At 27.9% G+C, this 21,136-nt stretch overlaps 4 protein-coding genes across 9 annotated transcripts; 3 read left to right on the top strand and 1 right to left on the bottom strand.

Moving 5' to 3' along the window:
• Nucleotides 1-109: 109 nt before the first annotated feature.
• Nucleotides 110-5,240, top strand: LOC107994992 (mutS protein homolog 4-like). Its single transcript, XM_017052207.3, has 16 exons — nucleotides 110-525; nucleotides 682-841; nucleotides 933-1,015; nucleotides 1,096-1,244; nucleotides 1,450-1,643; nucleotides 1,738-1,859; nucleotides 1,932-2,149; nucleotides 2,238-2,435; nucleotides 2,538-2,724; nucleotides 2,817-2,956; nucleotides 3,026-3,129; nucleotides 3,237-3,456; nucleotides 3,536-3,751; nucleotides 3,826-4,034; nucleotides 4,129-4,315; nucleotides 4,466-5,240. The coding sequence occupies exons 1-16, from the start codon at nucleotides 441-443 to the stop codon at nucleotides 5,219-5,221; spliced, it is 3,228 nt and encodes a 1,075-aa protein (XP_016907696.3). The 5' UTR covers nucleotides 110-440; the 3' UTR covers nucleotides 5,222-5,240.
• A 385-nt stretch (nucleotides 5,241-5,625) lies between these two features.
• LOC107994987 (zinc finger protein 236) lies at nucleotides 5,626-14,292 on the top strand. 2 transcript variants are annotated; one of them, XM_062082543.1, is made up of 25 exons: nucleotides 5,626-5,739; nucleotides 5,986-6,066; nucleotides 6,131-6,249; nucleotides 6,321-6,602; nucleotides 6,764-6,898; nucleotides 7,027-7,191; nucleotides 7,453-7,584; nucleotides 7,667-7,810; nucleotides 7,888-8,005; nucleotides 8,147-8,289; nucleotides 8,376-8,616; nucleotides 8,685-8,763; nucleotides 8,880-9,015; nucleotides 9,157-9,296; nucleotides 9,375-9,740; nucleotides 9,906-10,131; nucleotides 10,221-10,587; nucleotides 10,713-10,825; nucleotides 10,917-11,180; nucleotides 11,258-11,541; nucleotides 11,666-11,834; nucleotides 11,950-12,062; nucleotides 12,144-12,402; nucleotides 12,498-12,777; nucleotides 12,931-14,292. In XM_062082543.1, the coding sequence occupies exons 1-25, from the start codon at nucleotides 5,688-5,690 to the stop codon at nucleotides 14,031-14,033; spliced, it is 5,511 nt and encodes a 1,836-aa protein (XP_061938527.1). In that variant the 5' UTR covers nucleotides 5,626-5,687; the 3' UTR covers nucleotides 14,034-14,292. The 2 variants fall into 2 exon arrangements, with proteins under 2 accessions (XP_061938527.1, XP_061938526.1); XM_062082542.1 differs by having other exon boundaries at nucleotides 5,629-5,739; nucleotides 9,906-10,140.
• On the bottom strand, nucleotides 11,663-17,349 carry LOC108001585 (probable tRNA (uracil-O(2)-)-methyltransferase). 3 transcript variants are annotated; one of them, XM_062082584.1, is made up of 6 exons: nucleotides 17,210-17,349; nucleotides 16,803-16,953; nucleotides 16,553-16,645; nucleotides 16,210-16,401; nucleotides 15,342-16,084; nucleotides 11,663-15,211 (listed from the first exon to the last, which is right to left on the bottom strand). In XM_062082584.1, exons 5-6 carry the CDS (start codon nucleotides 15,954-15,956, stop codon nucleotides 14,321-14,323), a joined length of 1,506 nt encoding a protein of 501 aa, XP_061938568.1. In that variant the 5' UTR covers nucleotides 15,957-16,084; nucleotides 16,210-16,401; nucleotides 16,553-16,645; nucleotides 16,803-16,953; nucleotides 17,210-17,349; the 3' UTR covers nucleotides 11,663-14,320. The 3 variants fall into 3 exon arrangements, with proteins under 3 accessions (XP_061938568.1, XP_016918131.2, XP_061938569.1); XM_017062642.2 differs by having other exon boundaries at nucleotides 15,342-16,401; XM_062082585.1 differs by lacking the exon at nucleotides 16,210-16,401.
• A 113-nt stretch (nucleotides 17,350-17,462) lies between these two features.
• LOC108001586 (FAD synthase) lies at nucleotides 17,463-20,657 on the top strand. Of its 3 annotated transcripts, XR_009832089.1 has the most exons (11): nucleotides 17,463-17,604; nucleotides 17,770-17,864; nucleotides 17,927-18,050; nucleotides 18,127-18,251; nucleotides 18,328-18,471; nucleotides 18,583-18,722; nucleotides 18,810-19,013; nucleotides 19,113-19,307; nucleotides 19,428-19,714; nucleotides 19,857-19,903; nucleotides 20,430-20,657. XR_009832089.1 is itself a non-coding variant. In XM_062082588.1 (10 exons), the coding sequence occupies exons 1-9, from the start codon at nucleotides 17,484-17,486 to the stop codon at nucleotides 19,693-19,695; spliced, it is 1,416 nt and encodes a 471-aa protein (XP_061938572.1). In that variant the 5' UTR covers nucleotides 17,463-17,483; the 3' UTR covers nucleotides 19,696-19,714; nucleotides 20,430-20,657. The 3 variants fall into 3 exon arrangements, 2 of the variants coding, with proteins under 2 accessions (XP_061938572.1, XP_061938573.1); XM_062082588.1 differs by lacking the exon at nucleotides 19,857-19,903; XM_062082589.1 differs by having other exon boundaries at nucleotides 19,857-20,657.
• The last annotated feature ends 479 nt before the right edge of the window (nucleotides 20,658-21,136 follow it).

Genomic DNA, 21,136 nt, shown 5'->3' with positions numbered 1-21,136 from the left:
CTGTAAACCCTTTATTTCCTTGAATCCTTTTTTTTTTTCATTTAGAGAAATATTTAGATTAAATGATTAAATATTTATTTCTAAAAAAAAAAAATATTTATATCGTTCGAAAATTGAATACTTATACCAGGATAAGTATATTATTCGATTTATTTTTGTTTTCAGGATTATCGAGAAATGTTACTTATTTTGGAATATTGTATTAAATTGATTAAATTGACAAAAGAACTTCAAATCTAATGTGCGCGTGTAGCATTACATATTGATATGAAATGAAATTTCGAATGAAATTTTTCTTTTTATGACAGGATTGCTGCGTATGTACTTATGTTTATGAGCATCATTCTAGATGGCGCTATGAAACATACAAGAAGTATTATTTGGCTTCCATTTTCAAAAGTGTTCGAGAATTTAACTCTTGAATCAATCAGAAATATAATATGAATGTAATAAGAACGGAAACAACTTTAAAGCCATTGAAAAAACGATTGTGTCAAGAATCAAATGTTCGGTTAATGAAACTTCGTACGTAATAATCAGTTATAAATGTTTAACCAATTCTATTTTCTTTGAATTTTTATTAATAGATTCAACGATAAATCTGTTATTTTCTTAAATCCTTCCATTTAACTTACATTTTTTATGTTTTCTTCTTTTCTTTCTTTTATATATTTTGGATAGAATTTGATATGGAAAAAAAACTGGGGAAAAATTGGAAATCAACTATCAGTTCGAGTTACTCGAAAAATAAAAAATTTGAAAATGTAGTTCGTAAAAAACGGATTGTCCCTACGTCATCGTCTTTGTGCATAACCGGTGCATCACGCAATTGCATTTCCAAGTAAGCATTGAATGAAAAAAATTCGTGATCAAAAGATCATAAGTAATGCATTTCAATGATAATAATGCATACGATGCTCGGTAATTTCTAGATCAGGAACAAGAACCACTACAGGTGTCAAAACTACTACAGGTTCGAGTTTGTTTGAATCTGTTACTGGTAGCACTATTCTCGGTAAATTTTTTTTTCTTATTCTCTTTATTTTTTTCTCTTGTAAAAAATTTTTAGAAAATTAATACAATGCGATTAAACAGCGTTAACAACCGGCCGAGGTGATGCGAGATTCGAAGTTGGCATGGCAGCGTTGAATATTCGTTGTTCACATTTGATTCTTTGTCAAATCAGCGATTCACAGACTTATACTAATACGTTAAGCAAGTTGTATTTGTTCGATCCAATAGAAGTAAGTCTGTGTGTATATAATTTCTTTATATTATACGATATATCGTACAAATCTAATGAAATCTAATGAATCTAAAATTAGTTGAATGCTTTTTGAATGATATATTTATATCTCTATTTTTATGCAATATATTATATCTCTTCTACATTATTTTTAGTCGATTCTTCGAGGGTAATATACGCTTGTTTCACTTTAAATATTTTAGGTTTTGATGCCAGATACGATGTGCGAACGTAACATGAGTAGAAATATCCTGTATAGCTTAATTATAGACAAATTTTCTGATATAGAAGTAACAGCAATATCTCGTGTACACTTCAACGACACAATCGGACTCGAACGAATAAGATCTCTTTGTAATCCCGTATATTCGTCGGTTGAACTATTCGTTAAGCAAAAGTATATGTTACTTTGAATCGCTAATAATTTGATCATGCATAATATATCATTGATAATGATTATGAAATGATTATGAAAATATGAATGGTTACAGATATTATGCATTAGCTGCAGCTGCATCGCTATTAAAATATATCGAATATGCTCAGCGTATTGTTTACATACCAAAATCTATGAAAATTGAATTTCAAGGGTCACCAAACGCTACCACTATAGGTAATAATTACGATTGAGAAGAGATTATGAGAAATATGATAGAAAATATAAATGCCAAATGGAAATTGATAGATTTGGAAAGCGCGCGGAGCTTGGAATTAGTACAATCGCAATGTGGTCAACGAAATATTAGTTTGTTGGGTACCTTGGATCGATGTTCAACACCAATGGGTAGAAAACTTTTACGCGCGAATATACTTCAACCTCCGTGTGAAGAACGCGTAATTCTCGAACGACAAGCCGCCGTTGGCGAGCTTGTATCCAATCGTTCATTACGTGCACTTATTCAGGTTGAAATATTGATTTCATTAATTATACATTTTTTTCAAGAATATCTTTTCAATATCTTAACTTTTTAATTTTAAAACATTATTCTAGCCTATCGTACGACGGCTTTATGGCGCTGATAGACTTTTACTTTTATCGGTAACTCCTGTTTTACATGAAAATAATGTGCAGAACGCAGAGCAAAATTTAAATTATGTTTTATTATTGAAAAATTTATTAGATGTTATACCTGAACTAGGAAAGATATTATTAAGCGGTGAAAGTGATTTTTTTTGCAAAATTCAAAAGGTTCGTTCTAAACATTCCATTAAATTTTTTACACATCCATGTTTACGAATATTACACTGATTCATTTATTAATTTTTATCATTTGTTGTATTTCTTTCTTAGAAATTGGAAATTGACGAATTCCGATTAATGCGAGAAAGAATTCTTGAAACGGTACATCCAGATGCAAGATCTGTAACTGGATACACATCCTCGAATATGCAACGTTGTTTCGCTATCAGAGCAGGAATTAATGATCTGTTAGATATCGCTCGACAAACTTATTGCGAACTAATCGACGATATGAAAAGTCGGTATCAAATTAATTATATCTTTGTTTTTTTTTTTGGAGAAAAATAACGACACTGAAATAACTCATCTTTGTTTTCTTTCTGTCGATAGTTATGGTGGAAAATTTAGCATCCAAGTATAAATTTACTTTATCTTTAAGCTGCAATGCTAATCTTGGTTATCATATTCAAATGATATTACCTCGAAATTCAAATGCTGAAATTTTTGATCCACCATCTGAATTCATAGAGGTAGTTATGAACAACATGTATTAACATTATTAGCAAACAATTTTTCTCAACAATACGTGTAATACATAGGTACGAAAGAGTAAACGAGTATATACTATGACTACAAATGCGCTTGCAACATTGAGTCAACAATGTAAGATTGCATGCGAGGAATTGCATTTAATGAGTAATGTGTAAGTATATAATAAATCTTTTTTTATCTAATTTTTGCGAATGATGAATCTTTGTTTTCAACTCAAAATAATATTTTATTAATTATATATTAATTGTATATTAACAGACTCCTTTGCGATTTGTTACAAAACATTAGAGAATATATTGGCTGTTTATTTCAATTGAATGCGGATATCGCAGAACTGGATCTAATAACATCCCTAGCTCAAATCAGCTCTCTTCAAACATACGTGAGACCATTGTTTGGCTCAAAATTAGAATTAATTGATTCGAGACATCCAATAATGGATGTTTTCGGTCTCGATAGTCCCATACCCAATAATATTGTAATTTATTTTTCTTCGATATTTAACATTATAAATTATTTTCACATTATAATTATTCATCTACTTTTATTTATTATAGTATGCTTCAATACCTAAAAATCTATGTATAATTTCTGGACCTAACATGAGTGGGAAATCAACTTATCTTAAACAAATTGTTCTATTACAAATAATGGCACAACTTGGTTGTTTTGTACCGGCTAAGCAAGCAATGTTTCGTATAACAAATCTTGTTTTCTGCAAGATAGTTACTCGCGATGATATTGAATGCAATGCATCCACGTTTTCTCTAGAAGTAATTTTTTTTTTATTTAAAAAAATACATTTTTTTGTCATTGCACTAAAAAAAGTAAATTTCTTATCTTTTAGATGAAAGAAGCGCAATATATTTTGCGATCTATCACACCAACTTCATTGATTATTTTAGATGAATTATGTAAAGGTACTGCCATCGAAGAAGGTGCTTCAATCGCGTGGGCTATATGTGAAAAACTTTTGAATACAACTGCTTTTATTTTTGCTGCAACTCATTTTTTTAATCTAACGAAATTAGGAGATTTATACTTCAATGTGACGAAGTATCTATATTTTTCTATATATTATTTAAAAATATTTCTCCAATTTCTCCAATTTCACAATTGAATACTTTCTTTTTAAATTATTTTTTTTTAGTCAATATTTTGAAACGATAAATGTTCAAGGATCAAAAAGCGATAATTGTCATTACCGATTAACTTATACTCATCGATTGAAATCTGGTGTAGCATCTACTGACGATTATGGTATCGTTTTAGCTGAATTATCTGGTTTACCAAAAACAGTTACAGAGAAAGCACGAAAATATGCTTCTGAACAAATAGTAAGTATATATAATATGTATATATATATTTTTTATTTATCTTTTATTTATTTTAATTCGTATTATGCTATTAATATATTATTATTTATATTTTACAATATATTATTATTAATATTAACATTATTATGTAAATTTGTCTATTTTTGATAGAGTATTGATCGAATTACAACCAAATCGGATATATGGGAAAAAACATGTTATGCCACTTTGATTAGTTTGTACGAACTTTTAGAAAATGATGAGCTTAATTGGGAACAAGTGACTTTGCTTATTCAAAATTTCGTAAAACTTTGGAAACAAAAAGGTGGCAAAGATAATGTACAAGAAAATGAAAAAATGGCAAACAGAAATGAAATTGATATACAGGAAAACAATATGAGTAAACATTCGATGGATATTGTATCTGATGTAACGATATGTTCTAGAACAAATTTCGATGAAATAGAACAACAGAAAACTGCAATAAATATCGAGTCGAAAGAAATTTCTACCTCAACTCATATTGCGTGTAGCAATGTATCGATGAAAACTCTTCAAGAGATTCAAAGTGAAACTATCAATTGTCATAATAATTTGTCTAACGAATATTATATATCACCAAATCGCACATTTAATTTAGCTCATTCTTTGTCATTTCATTCCATGACAACTGAAAATATTTCGAATAAATTTGAAAAATTTTCTACGTCAGATAATTTAAAATGTAGTCTTTGTGCAGAATCTTATGATTCTATCGAAAGAATTTGTTCCATCACGAATAATTCATCTTCATCATTTATTCCATCACATGATGAATTATTACCAGTACAAATGTCAATGTCAAGTACAATATCACCTAAATTGTATGAGTACTGTCTTTCGGATGATGATTTTGAAGCGTTCAGTATTTCTCCAAATAAAAATTAAAATAATATAATTGAATTAATAAGATTGAAAATACTTATACATTTTTTTTTATTTTTTTTTATAATTTTTCATTTATTTACACGCAATATTTATTTTTATTTTCCTCGATACACGTTTAAATAAAATATTGAAACATAAATAATATTTGGTTCATTTAGCTTTACGCTTTTTATATATATATATATATTCTATTCTTTGTATTAATTGTGTTAAATGTATTATATCTGAATTAGTGAAATATCACTAGTGAAATATCACAGATTAAAAATATTTTAATTTATATGCTTTCGTTATCTATTTATTTTGATTTTTCTCATTTTATCTTCTTTCATTTTCTAATGTCTGTGTTTGAAAAATTATTTTTATATTTAAACATATACCTATCGTAATTTTCTTTTTTTCTTCCGTTTTAGCGTATTCCCTCTTTCTTTCACACTCTTTCATGTTTCTTTATTGACGTTAGTGAATGTTAATGACACCTATCGCTGAAATTAACCTCTTACGTCATAAAAGTATAGGTTAACTTCATTTTTGGCAACAAACTGAATTATGCTTCTTTGAAAAGAAATTCAAATATTTGAATTATGTTCAAAACTTTTACAAAATATTTAATATGATGAGAGATCTTTGTAAATGTGCTTAGTGCTTTTGAATATTACTATCGTTTTTTTCGTTGTTGTGTGATTATATGCAAAGAATTATTTTCTTTGTCAATCATATCTTATTTTAAATGATACAAAAAATGTTAACGCGACATAATATAGTTACAGATACTCCACATATGGAAACAATACCTATAAATCTTGTTGCTACTGAAGATGGTAGAACGCTTTTGGCAGTAACTGGTAAGTGTGAACAGTAAAATATGCAATTATATTTGTAACTTACCATTTATTGTAACCTTTACAGAACACAAAGACGGTATGTTAGAAATTGTTGCAACTCCAGTTATGCTTGTTGGACAAAATGAAACAACTTCATCATTGGTCGATATAAAAAATTTAAATGGGAATTTAATATTGCACTCGGTATATTCTTGTTTTGTATTTTTTTATTCTTTTTATAGAAGAAACTTTTATTTTTGAATATACTATTTCAGCCTGTTTTTCAAATAAATGTTGAAAATATTGTCAATGACTCAGAATTTCAGCAGGTATCGCAAAATTTTGAAGGCAATTCTGACAATATTGATCGAGTGAAATTACAATTATGCAAAGAAGTAAAAGACAAAAAAGTAATTTCTCAGGAATATCAGTCTCTTCCTGTAGATGATTCATTAGCTGATAAAAAAGAGGAAAAGATTTGTAAACAAAATACAACAAATGTAACTGTAAAAAAACATAATCTTGGAAGGCCTAAGAAAAATAAAATAAATTTAGAAGTAATTATTTCAACATTTAAATTATATATGTTTTATTTTTCTTTATGTGATTAAAAATCGTATATAGCAATAGATTTTTCATCGCATAAAGATATCTCTTTATAACTTGTTTTGGTTTATTTTATTTCAAATAAATAAAAAATTTCTTTTTTATATTACAGGATTCGGAAAGTTTAACATGCGAAATTTGTCATCAAAAATTTGTTAAACAAACATTATATCGAAAACATATGGAAAATCATGCAGAAGAGAAACCACATCGATGTCCAAAATGTTCTGCATCATTCAATGTACCGGTAATAATAATTTTATTTGTTGTTCGATATTTTATACAACAATTTTCATGTTGAAAATTATTTAACGAAATATAACGAGAATATAACGTAATATAAATTTTATTTTTTGTTTTATACTATCATTGCAGTCAAATTTTACTTTACACATGGCAACACATAATACAGGTGAACCAAAATGTCCAGAATGTGGAAAAAAGTTTGCAAGAATGGCTAGCTTGAAATCTCATATGTTGTTACATGAAAAAGAAGAAAATTTATTCTGTACAGAATGTGAAGATGCCTTCTCGACAAAAGTCAGTATTATACTAATAATATTAATAATAACTAGTGACTTTATTATTATTAATTGATTTATTCACGATATATATATTTTTATTTTAATCTGATAAAAACAAAAGATATAAACAATATGTACAAATTATGCTTTTTTTTGAATTATAAAAATTAAAGTATTTATTTGTGTATTTATTGATATGAATATGATGTAAATGATAAAATAGCAATGATAAAATATTATGATAAATGTAATATAATCTTAATCCTAAATATTGTAGACTCAATTGGATGCACATTTAAAACTTCATGGAGAAAAATGGGCAATGGAGGAAATGCGAAAATGTAAATTATGTAATAAACAATTCAGTCAACCAGCTTTGTACAGGCTTCATATTCGTGAACATTATAGGGTAAGATATTATCAATGATAAGCATGTAATTATGATTATCGTGACGATATTTGCATAATTTATATTTTGATTCCTTCTTTAGTTGCAGACAAAAGTAGTGAAACAGACAAAAAAGGGAACAAAACACAAAACAATGTATAAGTGTACCATATGTTTGAAATCTTTTCAAAAACCAAGTCAATTAATGCGGCATATTAGAGTGCATACTGGTGAAAAACCGTTTAAAGTAATTAAAATAATTTTAATTTAATTTAGTTAAATCTTTTAGTACATAAATAATTTAATTTTTGCTCGATTTCAAAGTGTACAGTATGTGGTCGTGCATTCACGCAAAAAAGTTCATTGCAAATTCACACATGGCAACATAATGGTATTCGACCTCATGCTTGTGAATTTTGTAATGCCAAATTTAGTCAAAAAGGTAAATTTTTTCACAAAAATTATTTATAATATTTATTATTTGCACTATATAGCACTAATGTTGTAAAACTATGTGTATTCTTTGATGTTCTTTATAATTATTTATATATATATATTTATTTATTTATTTATTTATTTGTAGGTAATTTAAATGCTCATATAATGAGAGTTCATAATATCCCAGAAGGAGAACCTATATATAAATGTAATTATTGTTCATGTGTATTTAAAAAAGTCGGTAGTTTAAATAGTCACATGAAACGTATGCATACCGACATAAATGAGGTAAATTATTATAAGTTATCTGACACATATTATAGCTTTTTATTTTATATTATTAAAATGTATTATGAAGTATATGAAATTTTTAGGGAAATGATGTTGCCGTTAATGACGATACTTTTCCAACTGATACTATGGAGTCCGACATACGTGCGACCGTGGATAACGTTATCACACAATTAGCATCTTTGGAATCTGATGCGCATCAAACTACGGAATCATCAAATTTCCAATCTTGTTTATTATCAGAAAATGTGTCGAAGAAAGATATACTGCAACAAGCATTAAAAAACAGTGGTCTATCCAGTAAAAATAAAATTATTTCCGAAGGTATGAATTATTTTTAATAATAAATGGTAAAATTATTTTTCGCTATTTATAAATTTTGTTTATCAAAGGTGTATCAGAAGCAAAAAAATTTGGAGCTCGTATTAATTTTGTCACATTATTGGATCGAGCACCTGACGGTGATACGAGGTAATCTATTATATATCCAATATATTTTTTTATTTGTACAAAAATAAGTTTATTGATTGCAAAAAGTTGATATCATTTTTTTCTTTTTTCTTTTTTTTTCCGAATCATTCTTCCAGAAAATATTTGACGATAAAACAACGATGCGTAGGAAATGTAAGATGGTACGCGTGTACTTTTTGTCACAAAGAATTCAAGAAACCATCAGATCTGATTCGTCATTTGCGTGTACATACACAAGAAAAACCTTTTAAGGTATATATAATTAATATATTTTTTATTATGAAATAATAACGATTAATGTATTTTTTATCATAAAAAAATCATATTTTAAACATATTTCTATATGAAATATTATATTATAGTATATTATACTATACTTGACTGTATCTTTAGTGTACCTATTGTTATCGTTCGTTCGCTTTGAAATCTACTATGATAGCACACGAACGCACACATTCAAGTGTCAAAAGATACGTTTGTAATTCTTGCGACAAAACATTCGTCTCTCATGGTAGTTTAATTGCTCATACTAGGTGAGTAAACTTTACAAACTTTTTTTTTTTTTATTATAATAGAATTGATGAATTTCAAATATACACATTTTATAATAGATTACACGCAAAATCTGATAATAATAAGGATTCCAATATGCATATCACAGTTGATACTGATATTCATTCTACTAATCAATCGAAAACTCAAATAAAAAATATCAAATCAAAATTATCACAAGAAGCAGAAACTCTAGTACCTCAAGTAATTTTACAAGAACCGTTGCTAATTAATGATGTAGGAAATAAAATTTGTGTAGCACAAATATCTTCAAAAGAAAAACGTGCTTATGACGGAACTATCGACCAAACCAGACCGCACAAATGTTGGATTTGTCAGGCAGCATTCAGAAAGATTAGTCATTTGAAGCAGCATCATCGTCGTCATACGGGAGAACGTCCGTATAAATGCACAAAATGCGATAGGTATGTATATGTATGTATTACATACATACGTATATATATATATACAAATATTTTTTTTCATTTTTCAAATATGCATCCAATGAATTTATAATGCTTTTTTTGTGATGCGTACATCAGTAGTATCTAATTTGATGAACAAGTAATTAATATCCTAAATCATTTCAGGAGATTTACATCGAATAGCGTTTTAAAATCGCATTTGCATACTCATGAAGATTCGAGACCCTATGGTTGTTCAGTTTGTAATGCAAAATTTTCAACACAAAGCAGCATGAAAAGACACATGGTTACTCACAGTAATAAAAGACCGTTCATGTGTCCATATTGTCACAAAACTTTTAAAACTTATGTCAATTGTCGGAAACATATGAAAATACATAAACATGAATTGGTACAACGGGTATAGTATCTTGCGGGAAAAAAGAATATAAAAATTGGATTCGTCATTAATAATGAAATATTATTATATTTTTTTTATAGCAACTAGAACAACAGAAAATCAGAATTCAAGAACAATCTTCAGATAAATTAAATTTAAAGGAGAATTCTAAACAGGAAACGGCTCTCGAATCGTCTTCCTCTTCTGTCTCTATCACAACTATTAATTCCACCATTACCACCAATATTGCTACCACTACTACTACTCCCGCTATCGTCACAACATCCTCTTCTACATTTTCAGATAATCTTGTACTTTCTCGACTTGGATCAGTTGAATTATCATTTCAATCACAACTTGGGTCAGAGTTTTCGCAAACTTTTCCCGAGTTTCAAAACATAGCTGAAGAAAAAGAAAAAATAAGAGCCGTTTTACCAACAAATTGCGATGCCACAACATTTATCAACCGTACGTTTTAAATTTCTATATATTTTAAATATCAAAAAATTATTTTTTAAATTGTAAATATATACACTTATATACACTTTTCTCTCTCCCCCTTCCCCCCTTTTCTTGTCCCTTTTTGTTTTTAGAGAACATATCGGGAATAGCTGTAACGAGTCTTGAAAATTCACAGATATTACACGCCGATGAAGCTGGTTCAGTTACATTGCCGATTTATTCCGGCGATCAGACACTTACACCAGTGTGTATATTGTGCTGTTAACTTGCCAATAAATTAAATAAAAGAATTCATTGCGATTAGTTTTCGATATAAATCTGTATTTTGATTACAGGAAAGCATACGGGAAATAGAAGAAACATTGAATCAACAATTTTTTAATATAGGGATGAATCTTAACCTAGGAAGTAATCAGTCGAGACATTCGAATAATACAAATACGAATGATTTCGATCATATGAAAGAACAACAGCCTGTAATGAATGTAATATATGAAAATAATAATAGCGATAATAGTGATAGTAATGTAGAAACATCTAGAGAACATGTTTTTTCGTCACAATTAGATTCATTTGAGATGGATCATATTGCTTTGCAAGTAAGACAAAAAATATTGCTTTCTATGAATTTTTACTAGAAAAAGAATTGAAAGAATAATAATTTTATTTATATCAGTCCGACGCTGAAATCGACATCGGTTTAGATACAAGAAATTCAACTAATATGGCGAGTATATTGCCTAGAAATGTGAAAAATGAACATGAATTTTCTGTTTGTGTTACGACATCAGATAATACAAACGTTGAACAAACAGAGAGATCTGGTATGCAAGCAGTAGTATTTGTTTCTCAGCAAAATTTTCCTAGAAAAGAGGGGGTAGAAGATAAATTTGCAATAGAAGAGACTCACAAGAGCAATATCATCCATAAGCAATGTACAATCAACCCGATATTTTTTACGTAAGTTGATTGCTTAATTTCTGATAATCTGTTTCATATATATATATTACATGAAAACAATAATTTTCTATAATATGATTTTTGATGGACAAATTGAAAATGAATAAATACTTAATGTGCATAGAGAAGAATTTCGAGAAACATCGCAAAATTTCAAGACTCAATCAAATACGCGCAGTTTGTCATCCGATGTTACAGAAATTAAAGTCGCTACGAGTAAGATATCTCGTGGACAATCTTTATTACAATGTCATATGTGTAATCAACAAGGATTCACAACGATTGCATTAAAAGTAAATATTTTTAAATAAACAATAAATATTTCCTTTATTTGTAAGATTTTTTTTTTACATTTATCATAATTGTAAATATGGTTAAAATCAGATAAAAATATTTTCTTGATATCAGGAACATTTGACAAGCCATCGTGGAACAAAAGAATATCAATGTACGGAATGTTCTTCAAAATTTTACACAAATGCTGGATTAAATAGACACTCAAAGATTCATTTTATTAAACAGTGAGTGATTTGAAAAATTATTTTAGTGTAGATTATGATTAATCATTTTTATTTTTTAACTTTTCGTTTGTATATTTATAGATTATATAAATGTTCGTCGTGTGACAAATATTTTAATGATAAGATCGAACTACAATCGCACTCTAAAATTCATGAGATTCCAATATGGAATGCATCAGAAATAAATAGCACGACAGAAAATTCAACACTTTCTTCGGAAATGCAACCAGTTGTAAATGGTCATTCATCTTTAAATATCATAATAGATACAGATTCTGCAGTTTCGGAAAAAGTTCTGTTAGATACGGTAGCAGAAAAAGAAGTAATGGATCGAGTGGAAGTAAGTTGTTACAAAAATATGAAAAAAAAAAAAAAAAAAAAAGAAGAAATAACAAAGGATTATTCAGCGAAAATTATTATATACATGTCATATAGAATATCTTGGTCGAGGAAAAGGAACGGAAGGAATATACGAATAAGTGTAAATATTGTCCGAAAACATTTCGCAAACCAAGTGATCTTATAAGACATACACGTACACACACAGGAGAACGACCGTATAAGTGCAATTACTGTAATAAAAGTTTCGCTGTAAAATGTACTTTGGATTCACATACGAAAGTTCATACCGGAAAAAAAACATTTCGTTGTCACGTATGCAACAGTTTATTTGCGACCAAAGGTAGTTTGAAAGTTCATATGCGTTTACATACAGGTAAGTAGAATGATTAATTATGAATTTATTTCGAGAAAGAATATTCATATTATGTACTTTTAAATATTTTTCATATATTTTCGTAAATCGTTTGATTTCGCATTTTTTTTTCTTTTTTTCTCTTTTTTTTTTTTTTTTCTTTTTTTTTTAAAGGTTCGAAACCATTTAAATGCCCTATTTGTGATTCGAGATTTCGAACTTCCGGTCATAGAAAAGTGCATTTATTGAAACATGCACGTGAATATAAAGATAATCCAAAAAGAAAACAAAAACATTTAAAAGTTACGGCTATAGCCGAAGTGGCAGCTAATCTTGAAAAATGTGAAAGAAAAGAGAAGGAAGTAAATAACTTTGATACAAAGCAACAACTATCACAGGAACAGCTTTCCCAAACAGGATTAATTTCTCATTTGGATGCATATAGTATCGAAACAGCTGCTTCCTGTTTATCCGATCAAATTAACTTCGACACGGAAGGTGTCGCGTCAAACAACAATCAAACAATTGTATCGATAAATGAAAACAATCATTTAGTTACCAATTTACATTTTCTTTTAACAAATGGTCTTGTTACCATTCAAACCGAAGAATCGTTACTTCCACAATCGTCAAATGACAATTTGCATCATCGACCGACTATAATTTCCGATGCCGAGTGTACATTAACAACATCTAGTCTAGCATCCGATACTAATAATGAAAATACTAATAAGAATGAAAATCATATAGAATTGATGTTAAAAACACCATCGAGTAATTGTCTTTTAACGGTACCAACGCTGACACCGCAGTTAGAATCATTTTCAAAGATGCCTGCGCAAAAGGCGTTGCCAACAGTATCGGATAAAGTAACAATTAAAGGGAATTCATCCAAGAAAGAATGTGACATTTGTGGGAAAACATTTACAAAACCTTATCAAGTCGAAAGACATAAACGAATTCATACCGGTGAAAGGCCATACAAGTGTGATTTATGTACAAAATCATTTGCTCAAAAATCAACTTTACAGATGCATCAAAAACATCATACTGGCGATCGTCCATATGCTTGCTCGTATTGTGAATATTCCTTTACGCAAAAAGGCAACCTTCGAACACACGTGAAACGTGTTCATCAATTGGATACTGTTGACACGAAGAAATGGAATCGTATACGTCAATCTTTCTTACCCAAAACATATAATCAAGAAAACACAATCGAAACTAAGAATCTAAATTTAGATAATATATCGTTTGTTGAACTTCTTAAGGAATGATATGCAACTGGTACAAATTATTATTGATTTACTTTTTCATTAACTATGACGACTTTGATAATTTCAGAATATCGATAAAATGATAGAGACAATAATAAATATTCGATGTTCTTCCAATATATAAGTTAAATAATTGGTTCGTAATATTTTACGAATAAATATAATCTAATCGCGTCCAATGTATAAAATTCGTCGATTTGTATGAAAGTGAAAATAAATTTTTAACGTGTAATATTAATATTACATTTTAATATTGAAACAATTGTTTTTTGTTAATAATATTATTATTAATGTTTGTAATTACATTTTGTTTCAGTTGCAGGGCAACCATTCGGATGATTTTCATAAAACCAACAAGATTTAGTTTTTTTTTGTGGCAACGATAATCTTTTTTTTTTCGATTTTTCATTAATTCTTTCTATTCCAGGTATATTAAATTCTACTTTTCCTTGAGCAACACGAAATATATGGCTATGATTTTTTAATAAAGTTTGAAGACCTCCATATTCTTTTCGCAAGTGCATCATAACTTCTTTTGGAATTGATTTAGCGACTTCGCGCAGTTCAAGACATCTACCAGCATTCCAAAATTTTTTAGGCGTTTCTTCGATATATATAGTACAACCTTCGTGAAGTAACTGACTTGATACAATATTAACAATATTCGTAATTAATGTTTTATCTAACTGCGTACAATTTCGTACTTTTTCTACTTTGTCCCTTGGCTTAAAATCACAAGTCCATTCTTCCATCGTATCACCGATTTTTTTATTTGATTCATATTTTTGTTTAATTAAAGTTGTCTTTGCACTTAATATTTGTTTAATACGATCTTCCAAATTTTTGACGTTTTCATGTGTTCTTTCCCATCCAATCAGGCATATTCGTTTAGTAGAAGGAATTCTTAATTTATCAAGATGCGTCGTGAATCCACATTGAACGCATATACTTCTCACATAATCAATATATTCAGAATATTGACTTTTAGAGGCACAATATCTTTGATATTTCGTTCCGTTAAGTTCATACGAACAACAAGGTAATAAGAAGAAACGACAATTGCTAGAACTACGTGCAGCAATTATAGGAATCCACGGTGTTAATTCATCCGAATGATTCCCTATAATCCAATCTACTTCCGGATATATCGTTTCAGAAGATGGAACAATGGTACAAACCTATATAAAACGAGTTAGTGAATTTTATTAATTATATTTCATTCTTTGTGTGTGTGTGTGTACACATATATATAAACAAAATAACAAATTTTCAAACGATAAATCTGATAGTTATTAAATTTATACATACTTGTAATGGAGTTTCAGGTGGGTATAAATCCCATATTTTTCTTTTTCGTAAATCAATTCCTAATCCACGATGACCTTCACTGAATAAAATATGTACGAGTAAACCATTACCACATCCCAAATCAAGAAATGATTGTAAATCATTAATTCCCTTTTCAAATCTCTCTTTTTCCCATAACAATAATAAATAAGTAGCGATTGCAATATCTTCATAAACAAATTTTATTGGATCCGTATTCTCAGGCCAATTCTTTATCAATCTTATACCATATTTTTCTTTCAATTTGCAATATAATCTTGCATATTTTTCAGTTGATACGAAATTCAATGAAGATAACGAAATCGGTGTCCGGATTCCGGATTCGCTTTTCGCCCATTTCAGGATACACGGAAGAAGTTTTTTCTTTAACCATTCAATGCTGAAATCGGACATAATATTATTCACTTGATGGACACTAATGGATATATAACCATCTGTTCCTTGTTGTAACATAAATGGCATTCTGGTACCGAGAGATTGTTTATGTACGAGAAAGGGTTTGTGAATATTTATTACACAACCTCTTTCGTTGCTCACTAAAAAAAATTCAATACCAGTAGAAAATATATGTGGCATACGTGGCAATTGTTTTGTCACATATAAATGAATTCTTTCAATATTTGTTGTAATGGCCACTTGATCAAAAATGCGCAAAGCATCCAATAATATTCTATTATCAATATCATCTTTTTGGTGATTTATACCTAAGATTGAAACATCCAAAGTATTAATATAATTGGAAATTTTAAAAATATCATAATTAATTTCAATATTCAATATTTCAATAGATGCTAGAATTCTACGGTTTATAATTTGAGGATTACGACACCATATATCAATAGCTTTCAAAAATTGTGATGCACTAATTTCATTTTGATCATTTATTATGGTTTTGAAATCCATGTCTTGAATAGAATAATTACAAATTCTTCCTTTACTTAAAGAATATATTACAGAATGTATTTACAATGCTGATAATATCTTTGTATATTTATTACTTTGTTCCTTTTGGTTTAGTGTACTAAAATACATATTGAAAAATTTATATTATTAGAATATACATATATATATATATATATATATATATATATAAAAGAAAAAAAATCAAATTATTAAAAATATTAAAAACTATTAAAAATTAATATTTGATAACATTGATGAAAATTTATTACCTTTTTAACTATCCATTCTGCATCTTGCATTGCTTTTTCCATAATTTGGCGAACACGTTCCTTATCGGGTTCTATTAAATGTTGTTTAAAATTCTACAAACAATGAAAACAGTGAAAACAGTGAAAACAGTGAAAAAATAAAATAGGTTATATGTGAAATATATTCCATAAGTATTAGATATCAATGTGATTAATATGTGATTTTTAAATATATTTAAGATGACATAAAAATTGATAATATAGAATTTACTTGTTTAACCGAATGTCTATAAAATCCTTGCGCTTCCTTTGGCAATTTTTCGCATTCTCGCAATAAAAATTTATACAACTGTCTCGGCGATTTTAAAGCAGCTTCTCGTAATGTTGCACTAGCCATCTTAATGTAGAAACGATGAAAGACACTAGTAAATATTATAAATAATATATTGTTACTTTATATAAATATGTTAGTGAGAATAATAAGATATAAATCTATATAATTCATCTTTTAAGATTCATTTTCTTTTATTTCAGTTTTAATTAAGATCGTTTTTATACAATACTATATAATAAAAAAAAAAGAAACTATTTTTAAAAAAACTTAAAACAATGAATAGATATTATGAATAGATATTCAATTTAATTAAATAAAAAAGTAATAACATTAAAAATACGTACATATATATAACGATTAGAATAATCAAATGACTTTATGTAGTAATATATAAGTTCTTAATAATAATAATTGAAAGACGAAGAAAGATATATTCGTAAATTTAGTATATACGTATATAGGAGAATAGATATACATATGCATATGTATTGTATCATATACACAAATCAAATTGTATTGTTGAAGGATGTTCAAGTTGGAGGCGCTGTGTAGGATATCATCTTTTAGCATTATCCGTTGCATTGTGTATATACTTGTTAATGGTAAGGTTAAAACATTATGATGAATTTACATCGATACATAGTAAAAACTTTATTGAAACGTTATTGGCGAACAACCATGAATTGGACATTAATTCGGTTGAAAAGTAGCGAAGGACATCCAACTGCTGGAATAATCGGTAACATTAATATATACACATATGTACATATATATATATATGTATGTATATATATATATGTATATATGTATATATGTATATATATATATATATCTTTATAAATATCATGCATATTCTATTTTTATTGAGATCAAATTTTGATTTTGATTGATCTTATTTATATAGTAATTGGAGATGAAATTTTAAAAGCGCAAGTAAAAGATACCAATTATTTCTATGCATGTAAGCTGCTTTATAAATATGGAGTCAAAGTTCAAAAAGTGAGTATAATTTTGCTATCAATAATTTCTATTTCGATTATTTATTTAATTATTTTTTTCAGATTGCAATCGTACGAGACAATCTTCAAGATATCGCGAAAGAAATAAAATATTTTTCTAAAATGTTCAACTATGTTTTTACATCAGGTGGTATAGGACCGACTCACGATGATCTTACATATGAAGGTTAAATTCAATTCTCAAAATTTTAAGAATAGATAACAAATGCTTTTTTCTAATGAAATCATATTTTTTTTTACAGCTATAGCATTGGCTTTTAACGATACATTGCATTATCATCCAACATTGGTGGATATTATAAAAAATTATTTTGACTTACAAGACTTGTACGGAACATTTCCTTTGCCAGCTTATAAAATGGCATACGTAAGTGATAACGAAAATAGAAAATATAAGTATAATTAAAGCAATGATCAAAATAAATCTTGTTTCATAATTTTAGATACCAACAAAATCCATACTTAAATTTGGAAAAGACGAAGTTACAGGCAAAATGCTCACTTATCCATACGTAATAATAGAAAATGTTTATATATTTCCTGGATCACCTGTATTTTTTGAGAAATCTTTTCAAACATTGTGCAAGGTATAATAATAATATACAATACTTGTTTAAGTGAATATAATACATATATAGGTGAATATAGTACGATATAATTAGAGAAACAATAGAAAGTAACAAGTATCATTTTTGTAGGAATATTTTACTTATTGTAAAAAATTCGCAACAACCGAAATTTATATAAATGCGAAAGAAGAATCATTCGCAGATATTTTACGTAAAGTTGCATTAGAATATTCAAATGTTACTTTTGGCTCGTATCCGGAACGTAACAGGTAAATGATATACAATAAAAGATAGAACTACGTATCATATATATATATATATATATATCGTATGTTTTAATTAAAAACGTTTCATAGGTATTACAAAGTGCGTATAATTATTGAAAGTGAGAATGAAAACGACATTGAAAAGGCAAAAAAAATATTTTGCGATCGTATACCGTCAAATATTTTGGTAAATTATGATCGGACACCGCATGTGGATTGTTTATCGAAGTACGAAATGTTGATTGAAAAGTCCCCACATCGATCAGTTTATGAACGTTCCTTCAAGAAATTCGTGTAATGCCTCTACAAGTGGAAAAAGTATCGATTAATCGTAATTGATTATAAAACGTCATCGAATTTTTCTTTGTTTTCTTTCTTTTTTTCTCCTTGTAGAAATTATTATGAGAAACCTGAAGAAATTTGGATATATTTGGATGGTAGCGAAGAATCAATCATTATGATACATCTTGCTCGTGTCGTTAGCAATAAATTGCGATATTGTTCAAAGATGAAACTACGTGCAATTTGTTTTAAATCCGATATTTTAAAATCGGAAATTAATGAATTTTTTAATGAAATTAAGAATATGTAAGTATGAGATAGATCATTGCGATGATTCTTTTTCAAAGACATTTTAATTTATCAATACGAACACGAGTTCGATATTTGATCAATATCAAGTTATAAATTCTATTATTGTATCGACAGGTACAATATCGAATTATGTAAGTTAGAATACGAGGAAAATGATGTTGTTCGTGCAATAAAAAATTTTACCTTATTGAAGCCGGAATTACGAAAGTTATTGATTGGAAAACGGTTGAACAGTAACGAGAGGGAAATTTATAATAATCTTGAACGATTAAATGACAATTCCACACAGTTTGTACATTTTCCTCTTATCGATTGGACAGACAAAGATGTTGAAAATTTCTTTAATTCTCTCTTTTTACCTTACTATACGATAAAAAGTTAAACGATAAGGCAAATAATAGGTAAGAAAATTGACAAATTTATCTTTTTATTCACATCTTGTTTACTATTTTATTTCCTTTTTCCTCTTTTATTCTTTCGTTCTTAATTCTTATGTCACATATGTATATTGTCGTTTTCTATATAATGAAATTCTTCTTGTAGATATGAGATAAAAAAAAGAAAAAAAGAAATAAGAAAATAATGAAAAAGTAAGTGTATTATTAATAAAAATGACGATAGAAAATTTCGTATCGATAAATTTTATATTTATCGATTAATTGAATAAAAAATTCCTTAACCGCTTGAATAGTATCAAAACGAATAATATATGATTTAATGTATATTATATGATGTAATATGTAAATTGAACTCAAAATTGAGATAATTAATTAGAATTTATAGAATAACGAGATTTGTAAAAATCCTGTAAATTTCTAGAATGTACAAAAATATTATCTTAATTCTTTTTTCTCTTTTTCGCTCTCACTCTCGCTTTCTCTCTTTCTCCCTTCCCTCCTTTCATTTTTCCTTTTTCATATGTGGTATGGGGAGAAAAAAAAGTGCACGATTAAAATTAATTACCCATTAAAAAGAGAACGCATCGAGTTATTCCTCATCCTCGGGAAAAAAAAACTACTCGAATAATCGAATATTTTAATTTCTTCTTCTTCTTCTTCTTTTTAATATTAATTATCTCAAGTTAATATAATTTTTAATTATTTTCCTTTAAAATAGATGACAATGTGCCTGTTTTGAAATTGAGAGATGAGTCAAGAAGATCAATGGAGAAGAAAATGAATTTTTATCAAAAGTATATCTATAATTATGCAGTTTAATGGTATTTAATTTTTAGTTATTTATGATATTTAATTTTTAGTAATATATCGGTACACATTATTTTTTCCAAGTAATAATCGATCATAGCTCAACTTATTGTACAATACTAATAAAACATATACTATATCTTTTTTTTTTCTTTTCTTCCTTCTTGTCAACGATTTAGTTATTATTGATGTAAAAAAAAAAAAAAAAAAAAGGAGATATGAAATAAGCGATAGTAGTAGTTGAAATTGCGGCAAAAAACAAAAAAATTGAACGAGGTAATTCAGGAGTGACGCGAAACAAAAAAAGAAATTGAGGAGATGGAAAAAGTTGAGCGAGAAAAAAAAAAGATGGAGATGGGGAGACGGAAATGAGCCTCATATTTCACCAGAGTATTTCATTTAAGTTTGAAATTGATTACGCCAGAGTAGAATAGAATAGTAGGAAGAAGTCGATGGTACAAGATTGGGAAAAGACAAAGAGCATAACCTGTTTAAGTGGTTGACTAATTGATTATTTAATTGATCGATTTGTTACTATAGCTTGTTTGTTGACCAACAAAATGACCGATCGATTAATCGATTGATCGATCGAGAAAAGATCGAAGTGATTAATTCGTA

This window comes from Apis cerana, linkage group LG11 (genome assembly GCF_029169275.1).
Source record: "Apis cerana isolate GH-2021 linkage group LG11, AcerK_1.0, whole genome shotgun sequence".
Taxonomy (NCBI): Eukaryota; Metazoa; Arthropoda; class Insecta; order Hymenoptera; family Apidae; genus Apis; species Apis cerana.
Note: the sequence above shows the minus strand (reverse complement) of the source record. Positions and strands in the feature narration are given on the sequence as shown.